At 57.2% G+C, this 10,321-nt stretch overlaps 1 protein-coding gene across 1 annotated transcript; it reads left to right on the plus strand.

Moving 5' to 3' along the window:
• The first annotated feature begins 1,768 nt into the window (after positions 1-1,768).
• Positions 1,769-4,522, plus strand: SIX1 (SIX homeobox 1). The gene is made up of 2 exons (XM_082283064.1): positions 1,769-2,576; positions 3,605-4,522. The coding sequence occupies exons 1-2, from the start codon at positions 2,017-2,019 to the stop codon at positions 3,891-3,893; spliced, it is 849 nt and encodes a 282-aa protein (XP_082139190.1). The 5' UTR covers positions 1,769-2,016; the 3' UTR covers positions 3,894-4,522.
• The last annotated feature ends 5,799 nt before the right edge of the window (positions 4,523-10,321 follow it).

Raw genomic sequence — 10,321 nt, forward strand, 5'->3', positions numbered from 1 at the left:
TCAGCTCTTCCGCCGGCCGCATCGGGATAATTTGCTTATTCCCAGCAAGAGCGGTGTTTGTTTTGGTCGGCCTTTTACAGCAGAAAAAAAAAAAAAAAAAGAAAAGAAAAAGAGAACAACAAAAAAAGGAGAAATGTGAGGGCAAGAGAAGCCCGCTCTCGTTATAGTGCCCAGGGTCTTCCCCCAGTCCCGCGCTGCGTTTCTCTCCTCCTCATCCAGAAGTCACAAACCCTCAGGTCCGTGCTCTTCCCGAGCTGAGCCCCTCATTAGAAAGAAGAAAATAAAATTTTAAATTAATAACAATAGAAATGAGGGATGGAGGAGCCCACCCCCAGGCTGGGCAGGGCGCTGCTCCTCCAGGACGTGGCCGCGGGCGAGTCCATGCCTTATAAATCTGCGCACTTGCTCCAGACTTTAGGGTATTAGTTGATTTTAGAGCCGGGTTTAAGGCTTCGTTCCGGTCCCCACACAGCTGCCTTGTCAATAAGGATCTGTTCCAAGTAGACATTCCTTCTGGGAGGACATTGCAGCTCTTTAAGACTTCATCTGCAACATCATAAGTACTAAAATAAAATGGCAAGGGAAAATTACCAGACACATGGTCATGGGATATGGAAGCGCCCTGACTCCAGCGGACATAGTACAGTCGCTGTACAGACTGGGTGGCAGGGGCTTAATTTAAACAGACCCGAGACGCGAAGTACGTGGGAAAAACAACAATACGGATTTAGGAAAATATCGGCCTTTCCCACGTCGTAGCGCGGGCAGAGGCAGCGGGCAGGGAGCGGGCAGCGGGAGCGCCGCCGGCCCCGGCTCCGAGCCCTGCGGCTCCTCCTCAGCCGAGAACGGGCTCCTCTTCCCTTGGAGCAGTAAACTCAAATCCGACTTGGTAGGTCAAATAAATCCGACTGTCTTAGTGAGGACAAACAGGTTTTAAAGAGCCCCGCGATGGCTCTTAGCACCCGCGGAACGAACTCATTCCTGAATCCAAAGCGTTCTGGAGTGTGCTTAAAATACGGGCTTCGACTTATCTAATCAAAGATAAATACAGCCATAAAGACACCCCCGGCCCCCAGCGCCCTGCCCTTATCTCACCGCATTGTCCTCACCTCCCTGCTGACAATAGATTATCTTTGCTTAGGGAGCCTAATTGTTTTCTAATTTTTTAAATAATTGCTTTTGAGCGGGGGTGTGCAAATGAGGATTAGGCTAATTAAAGCGCCGCCGGTGGGTGCAGCGCTGCTGCCCGCGGTCTGCACGGGGTTGCCCCGACCCGCCGGGCCCCCCCCGCGGCGAACGGGGCAGAGCGAGGGGCAGGAAGGGGCGCACGGGCCCCGCGCGTTATTCAGCTCTTCACTAAAGCAGTATTTATTCATCCCCAGCTCTAAGGTAATTTAACACGGGCTGCCTTGGCAGGGGACGGCGAGCGGGCGGGGGGCAGGAGTTTTGGGGCGGAAAAAAGATGGAAGAAAGAAAGACAAGAGCCCGCCGGCAGCGGCTTCCCCGGAGATGCGCCCGGGGGCGCGGGCGGCGGGGCTCCCCCCGCAGCCGCCGGGGCCGCACCCGCGCAGAGGCGGCGGCGGGACGCGCAGCCGCGGCCGGGGCCGTGTCCCCGCCGCCAGGCCCCGCCCGCCCGTGCCGAGGCTCTGCCCGCCGGGCCGGGCTGGGCTGGGCTGGGCTGGGCTGGCCGGGCTGGGCCGGGCCGGGCCGGGGGTGCCCAATCAGCGCTGCGCGGGGGCTCGGGCGCTTTAAGCGCGGCGGCGGCGGAGCGGGGACAAAGTCCCCCCGGCACCGCGACGAGCATCCCCGCTCGCCCGACACACCGCCCCCGGCTGCCGCAGCGCCTCCCCGCTCTGGGGCCGGCACCGGGATCGGGATCAGCACCGGGACCGGGCCCGGCGGGCGCCTACTCCGCGCCCCTCCGCCGCCGCGCTCCCGCGGGGTGCCCGTCGCCTCCTCCTCGTCCTCGTCCTCCTCCTTCTCCTCGTCCTCCTGCGGCCGCCGCCGCGCTCGGCCATGTCGATGCTGCCGTCGTTTGGCTTCACGCAGGAGCAGGTCGCCTGCGTCTGCGAGGTGCTGCAGCAAGGGGGGAACCTGGAGAGGCTGGGCCGGTTCCTCTGGTCGCTGCCGGCCTGCGACCACCTGCACAAGAACGAGAGCGTCCTCAAGGCCAAGGCGGTGGTGGCCTTCCACCGCGGCAACTTCCGCGAGCTCTACAAGATCCTGGAGAGCCACCAGTTCTCCCCCCACAACCACCCCAAGCTGCAGCAGCTCTGGCTGAAGGCGCACTACGTGGAAGCCGAGAAGCTGCGGGGCAGACCCTTGGGCGCCGTCGGCAAATACCGCGTCCGCCGAAAATTCCCTTTGCCCCGCACCATCTGGGATGGCGAGGAAACCAGCTACTGCTTCAAGGAGAAATCCCGGGGCGTGCTGCGGGAATGGTACGCCCACAACCCCTACCCGTCCCCCCGGGAGAAGCGGGAGTTGGCGGAAGCCACCGGTCTCACCACTACCCAGGTCAGCAACTGGTTCAAGAACAGGAGGCAACGGGACCGAGCGGCGGAGGCGAAGGAAAGGTACGTGCCACCCCTCCGTCCCCCGCTTTTTTCCTTGCTCCGCCGTGCGGGGGACGTTTGGGAGCCCCGGGAGCTGCTCCGAGAGCGCGGCGAGTTCCCGGAGCCGGATGGGAGCGACGAAAACACACAGCTCCCTCCTAATCCCCCCCACTTTTTTTTTTTTCTTTTTTTTTTTCTTTTTTTTTTCTTTTTTTTTTTTTTCCGTAAACCGCGTTGTGTTTTCCCCTTCCGTGGAAACCCAAATGGGTTTTTCACCCGAGATCCACTCGACCTCACCTGCCCTGGGGGAACAACGAGCCGCTCACCGTCCTCTTCCAGGCCGCTCCGCCGCCTTTGTTTGCTGCCTGCCTCCCCGAGGAAACCGGGAGCGATGCGGACCCGGAGCCTCCGGGAAGCGGTCGGAATGCCGGGTCGTGTGTTGTCGGGGGTCGGGCAGGGTAGCTCTGAAGCCCGGAGGAGAGAGATGCAGCTCCGGGATGGAGAGGTGGGGGGAACCAGAGGGAGACCGGGATGAGGACGCGCTGGCCGGGCCGGGCCGCCGCCCCGGGCCGAGGCCACCCCGGCAGGCGACGCGGTGGCCTCGGTGCGAGGTGGCCGCTCGGCCCGGCGAGGCAGAGAGCCACGGAGGGCATCTCCTTCAGCAACCTCCACACTGAGCCTCCTAGACAAAATCCCCCACCCTGCTCGTCCCGGGCCGCACTTTCATTTTCAATTAAAAAGAAAGAAAAACCGCCCCTCAAAAAAATCCCTTCCTCCAATTTTCCCTCCTCACCTAAATTACCGGTCTGTTCAGTGTACCTATTTGTAGGAGGTGTAAAAGAAATAGGGACCATCCATTATGAAATTATAAGGCTTATTTTGCCCCCTTGAGAAGCATCTGCTCCCACGCTGGAACTAAACGCGAAGGATTTACGGGGGACATTAGCACAATGCCCATCCCCGCCGCCTCATGCCAGCCCTAACATCCCCGTTGTGGGATTATACATATATATATATATATATTTTTTTTTTTTTTTGCCTTTCCGCAGAGAGAACACGGAAAACAACAACGCGGCCACCAACAAACCGAACCAACTCTCGCCTCTGGATGGGAGCAAACCCCTCATGTCGAGCTCCGAGGAAGAGTTTTCTCCTCCCCAAAGCCCGGATCAGAACTCGGTCCTGCTCTTGCAGGGGAACCTCAACCATGCCAGGAGCTCCGGCTATTCCCTGAGCGGCTTAGCCGCATCCCAGACCCCTCACAGCCTCCAAGGCCACCAGCTCCAGGACTCGCTGCTGGGACCCCTCACGTCCAGCCTGGTGGATCTGGGATCCTAAAGGGCCTCGGCGGGCGGCCGGAGTATCCGGAGAGGAGGTTCTGCTCGGGGACAGAGGCTCTGGGTTGTACATAGAGGACAGCACCCGGTTTTACAGCTCACCCGCTGATTCTTAACGGGACTATCGGCTCTTTTCACACAACCCCACATCGGCTCTTGCTCCAGTTCCCCCCCAGCGCTTCCCACCATCACCACGATTTTTTAATTATTTTTTTTTCCACGTAGCCAAACGCAGAGAGCAGCAATAACCCTCACCAGCCCTTCGAGTTCAAATGAAGTCCCAACGGGAATTACAAAAAAAAAAAAAAAAAAGGAAAAAAAAAAAAAGGGGGGGGGAAGAAAATAAAAACCCCAACCCCAGCTGGATCCGATTCCACCCAAATAAATCCCAGCACCGCGGGCGCGGTGGGGCAGGGTTTGCCGGCGCATCCCTGCTCCTTCCTGGCCCGGTCCTCGAGGAGCTGGGACGGGGACAGAGGGAGAGAACCGCTGTACTGAGCCCTGTGTCAGAGTGGGAGGCGGGAGGAGAAGTTACGTTTACATTTTTCATATTTAGCCTTACCAAAAAGATTTCGATATAGTTTAAACTAAAAAAAAAAAAAAAAAAAAAAAAAGAGTGGGGAAAAAGAATCAAAAGCTGCAGTATTAGAGTTTTACGAAGTGCCTGTGTCTGACCGCGGCCGTGCGAGGCAGATACTGAGTGGGCTCCCGTGGACCCACGTCCCCCACCTTTCTCCTCTTCGGTGGTGAAATGCATCAATGTGGCTAAAAATTAGGATAATAATAGTAATAATAAAAGTCGACAGCCATTTTCTCCTAAACTGCCCCGCCAGTTCCCCGTTGCCTTCTCCCGTCTGTGCCCGCTCGCCGCCTTCCTCCTCCGGCTTGCAGAGAGCCCGTGGATGACGCTGCCTGTCTCGAGTATTTGTTACCAAAAATCGCATGTGCTTTCGGGTTTATTTTCTATTGTACCTAAACAGTCTAAATTAAACAATGCTGATAGCAGAACACCCAGGCTGCGCTTTTCTTTGCAGGGGCGAGCCCGTGCCCCTCTGCCCACCCTCACCCCCTCCCCACGGGCTGCAGCGGAGGTTCGGGGCTGCGGGGAAGGCGGTGGCTTCGTAAGGGGGCAAGGACGCGGCTGGAGGACCCGTTTTGCCTGCGGTCGCCCCGAGATAGCCCGGTGCCCGGCCGGGAGGGAGCGCCCGGCCCCGCCGCTCGCCCCGTCGGGGCCTCGTTGGTGCCGGTCCTCCCTGTGAGCGTTTTGCATCATTAAGTGCGTGTTTATTTATGTCTCTGCCGTGTTTGTGCTCGGGGTCTTGGGCCGTGGAGAAATGTCACCCTCTGCAGGAGGGTCTTGCCCGGCCAGAGCGCTGCGCGTCCCTCCCGCTCGATCCTCAGCGGGCCCCGGCCCCCGGCCCCGCTCCAGAGCCCCTCGCGGAACCCCCACCCGCGGCCGGACGGGGCAGCGGATCCGTGCCCACCCCTCGCCTTCCTCGGCTCCGGCTGCGGGGGAGCCGGGAGCCGGGGCCCGGGATCCTGGGATAGTTTCTCTCCTCCCTCCGGACGGGCCCCGGCCGCCCCCTCGGGGGACCCGGCGCAGATCCCGCCAGGCTTCCTGCTCCCACGACCCTTTTGGGGGGGCATGGCCGGGGCAGGGGGGGACCTCCCGGCCGTCCGGGACAGCGCCTGGCTCGTGGGGGCGAGGGCGGAGAGCGCAAATCCCGCTCATGGACGCGCAAACCGCGCGGGGGCCGCGCAGCTGCTTGAGTTCATCTGCGGCCGCGGAAGGAGCCGGGGAAAGAGCCGGCGCTGCGGGGGGAGCATGGACCCCCCTGTCTCGGTGTGCGGCGACCCCGACCTCGGCTGTCCGGCTGGGGAAGGGGACCGGTCCCGCTGTGCCACCCGCCGGGACCTTAGGGGATGGGACGGGTCGGTCCGTGCCCTCCGGTCCAGGCTCGCCCTCTTCGCCCTTCCCCAGCTCCACCGTGATCCGTCAGAAAGCAGCGCAGCCGCTCCCATCCCCTCGGGCAGAAAAGGGGGAACCCCCGGGGAAATGAAGGAGGTTTCTAGGGAGAGCAGCTGCGGGCTCTACGCCTCGAGGATGGATAAGCTCCAGCTCCGTTTTTTTCCCAAACCACGGGCTCGGTGAAGAGGAAGGATAAATATTGCCCGGGGCTCCAGCCCTGCACGGCGGGAAAGCCAAGCAAGGACTCGCAAACCAGGAGTTACTTTCACAGCAAACAGTGCAGAGGCGCTTCCCGCTTGCAGGCAGGGAAAGGGTTGGCTGTCAAAGGATTGGGGAAGATGCCATGGGATGCCCCCCTTGCCCAAATCCCCCTTTCCAGCACACACCTGCCTAGACTGGGGGTAGTTTCAGGCCCCCGGCTTCAGACCCCTACCCACCCCCCGGCTCTCTATTTCCCCAAAAGGGAGAGGGATGAGGTTGGCAACAGGCGGATGGTGGAAAGGAGGGATGGAGGGTGCTGAGGGCATCCCCCTGGAAATAACTCCCTGGCCAGTCGTCAGGTAGGAGCAGGGAGGCCCTGGAGCTGAGCCAGGCACAGGTTGCTGAGCTCTCCTCGATTAGGCTTGACCTCGCAGCAAGCTTTTCACAGCAGAGCCAGCCTGGGGAGGCAGCCTGGAGCTCTTTCTCACCTCGCTCTGCTTTGTATTTCTACCAGCAGGAAGGAGTTAATTCCCCCCCCCTCCCCCCCACTTCCGTTCACCCCCCAGGACAGATTTCACACTGTGTCCAGGTCAGCCAAAAAAGGGGGAGGAAATGGAGAACAGCAGAATGATTAATTCTACCTGCTTTTCCCATGAGTGATCACCTGCTTTTGGGGTCATGAATAGCAGGTAGCTCTCTCCGTCTCCAGCTCTGAGAGGCTCATTTGTTTGGTGACAGCTGAGTGACAAGACCTGAAATCCGAGCCCTCAACTTTGCCTGATGTGTGGATAAAACCCTGGATGTTCCCTCAAACATTTCAGGAAATGAAAGTTGTAACGCGATCCCTTGTGCGCCCACATCTCCCCCAGCAACACACAAAAGCTCAAAGGAACCTTCTCGGATTAAATTCAGCCTGGAGAGGATGGAAGGAAAATGGAGAGCAGGCTGAGAAAGCTGGAACTGGCAGGCTTTTCTTCAGCACTTATTGGAAATGTCTGTCCAAAGCAGGGATTTAGAAAGGTCACCTCTACCGTAAACGCTTCTTCCTCCATCGGAGTCAGACGGGCAGCCCACTGCTCCACAGCCCACCTCCACCTTTGGGACAGCCTGGGGAGGGGCTGTGGGGTGCCCTTAGATTCCCCAAGCAGGAAATTCAGTGTATAAAAATGAACACCCAAGGAGAAAGCCAGCCCCCTTCTCTCTCCTCATTTAATTTCCTGGGTCACGCTGAGCCAGCGGCGTCCTGTGCACAAGCCACGCTCCTGCTCTGCCCCTGTCCTGCTGCCAGCTCCTGCCCACTCCTCTTCCCCACCAGCTCCCCCGAGGGGCAGTCCCACTCTCAGTAGAGTCTCAGGGACTCTGGTAGAGTCCCACTCTCAGCCCCCACAGTCCTGGGCCACATGCTGGCAGATTCTCCAGAGAAACTGCTGGTGAGGAGTGGATGCTTGCTCAGCCCACAGATTTAAGTCCAACATTTCCAGGCCTGGGTCCCTGACATCCCAAGCTGCAATTCCAGGAGCCCAGAGCCAAGATGTGGCACATTTGTGCTCTGTGTCTTTGCAAACTAGGCCTGAACAGCCAGAAAGTCAGAGTTTCATTTTAAGCTCACAGGTTTGGGAATGTCAGCAGCTGGAATGAGTCCAGGTGTGCGGTACCGTCAGGATTAGGCCAAGGCATCCCAACTCCCTCTCTCCTGAGTGGGTGTTTTTATGGAGCTGCCTGTCACTAGGCAGCCAGTGGCTGCTTTTGCTGTTATCCAGCCTGAAGATTAAGTACTATTTAACAATTGTTTAACTATTCTTGAAGTGCTTCAGGATCAGCAGAGTCTGTAAAAGAAACAGCACATGCCCCTGAGATAACTCTTCACCTCTGAGCTTCTGCCTTGCTCCTGCTTTTCTCCAGAGTTCAGCTCATGAACACTGCACAGGTGGAAAATCTCTCCGTCTGCCGACCCAGTGTGCTTTGCTGTCAGCAATTTTGCACCTGAGGAAGAGCTCACTGCAGGGTGACGCTGCTGGAGATTGGTCTCTGTACAAACTCCGCCTTCAGGGCAGGTGCTGCAAGCTGCCCCATGTCACGAACAGCAGCAGGACACAGTGCTTGCACATCCTGGCCAGGGCAATCCATGCCCAAGGATGGATTTTGCTGTTCCTGTTGCAGCTGAAGCCGTCAGGTTTTCTGAGGGCACCAGGTGCTGTGTGGGGGAAGCAGAGGTGGCAGAGGCCGGATCTGCAGGAGCTTGGCTGCAGTGTACGAAGTAACCTGAGACGCCGTCATCTTTCCCAACTGGATGTGGACACAGTTTTAAATATGGAAATGAAGGAAAATTTGCTTTAATCTTCAGGCAGAGAGAGCAAATTACCAGGCTCCCCAGAGATTTTTAGTGCTCACTCCAACAACAGCCTCATGCTGTCTGGAAGGAGGGCACCAGGCTGAACTGCCATTCCATGCCACCCTGTCTTTCCTTCCAATTGGACTTTTCACAAAGTGCAGGAACATTCCCTCTCTCCCTGTGGTTTACAGTATTCATCCACATCTCCTCAGATTTTAAACAGAGGTTGAACTTTCTCCGAAGCATATAATCCCAATCCTAATAATGAGGTTAAAGAGGCAGATTTAGTTCAATTACGGTTTCCTGTTTTCACTTGTCCAGTGCTTTTGGAAAATGCCTCTGTGGGCAGAGTGACTCCTTCTCATCCCTGTCTTAGCTTCTTATCCACAGCTTAGCTCTGCAGGGAGAGAGATGCTTTGGCATGATGTCATACCTGCTCAGATTCAGATGAATTTCAGCTGTGGTAGAAAAGGTATGGAAAATCCTCATGCCTTCATCTCAGGATGGAAGAAAAGGGAAAAATTTTTTTTCCCCCTGACTTAAGGATGGAAAAGCTTTTAAGATAATAGCTGGAGCATGGATCAACCCTGTTTTACAGGAGGGGAAACCGAGACCTGGGGAGATGATAGACCTCCTGAAGGTCAGAGCAAGGGCAGGTGATGGGGTGGGGAGGGCGGCTGGTGCTCTGCACTCCCACGCTGCCTCCCTTTATAGTCCCTGTAAGTCACTGCAGCTTATCATTATGTAACACAATATTCCTAATAGTATGAGAAAAACCAATTGACTAAAAAACAATGCCAAATGAAGCTTGTGGCTAACACTCCCTGAAGAAATTGTCTCTTTTCTAGAACTGAAAAAAAAAATAAAAAAACCTCAAGCAAATTAGAAACAATTGAAAAATGAAATCACATCTGCAAACTATCAGGGCGCTTCTCCTGAGCCCCAACGGGAGCCTGTGTCCCCCCACCCCTGCTCCCACTACCCTGTATGGGGTGGTGGGTGTCACAGGGACCTGCAGCTCTGTCCATGAGGGCACAGGAGGGATTTTGTGGCAGTCCCAGGGCTGCTGGCAGGCATAGCCTTGGCGTGTGCTTCATTCAACACAAGGGCAGCATCATCCTAGAGCAAATCAGAGATGTATTTAGGGAATAAAGATCTTTGTACGCCCAGTGTTCTGGAGCTGGCAGGGAAATGTGAAGAGAAAGAGTTCAAGAGGGAAGGAACTCCAGTTTATAAACTGCTGTTCCCTTCCTGGGAGCCCTCAGGGGCTCCCAGGGGCTGGGCAGAGGCACTGGCACAAAGGAACCGCAGAACTTGGCTCAGAATCCTGCCAGGAGCTGCTCGGCTCTTCCAGAGCCAGCGGCTGCCCTCTGCCCACCCAGCAGGACTTTGCTGCAGGAGCAGGACCAAAGTGAGCAGGAGCTGGGAGTGCTGTGAAGGCTCAGCAATGCTCATGGCAGGGGACACTTCTGTCCCCTGTCGTGGTGGCTTCCAGCCCTGTGGGCAAACAGGACCCCTGGTGCTTTACTCCATGTGCCCTTCTCCCTGGATCTGGGACGAGGATGCTCTGGCCTATTCCAACCTCCCTCGGGTGTTTGGCGTCTGTTGGGTGAACAGTGGGGGAAGCACACGGTGTGACACTGAGGGGACATCTCAGGCTGGGACACGTGTCACTGCTGCCCTGGGAAGGGGGAGAGGCTGAATCTTGAGCCTGTAGGAATCCCCCATCCCTGGAAGTGTTCAGGGTCAGGCTGGATGAAGCTCTGAACAACCTGGTCTAGTGGAAGGTGTCCCTGCTCATGGGATGGCCTTTAACGTCCCTTCCAAACCAAACCATTCTATGATTCTGTAATTCTATGAACTCCTATGAATTTCTGTTTTCAGAAGTGCCCCTCAAGGCAACATCCTCAAAGGCTGAGGAGGTGCT

This window comes from Coloeus monedula (genome assembly GCF_965178545.1).
Source record: "Coloeus monedula genome assembly, chromosome: 6".
In the NCBI taxonomy this organism is placed as follows: Eukaryota; Metazoa; Chordata; class Aves; order Passeriformes; family Corvidae; genus Coloeus; species Coloeus monedula.

Bases quoted from the DNA above. Each gene is read 5' to 3' on its own strand.
- SIX1 (XM_082283064.1), top strand. From the start codon at position 2,017: ATGTCGATGCTGCCGTCGTTTGGCTTCACGCAGGAGCAGGTCGCCTGC. The intron at 2,577-3,604 runs GTACGTGCCACC...GCCTTTCCGCAG, and splicing joins GCGGCGGAGGCGAAGGAAAG to AGAGAACACGGAAAACAACA.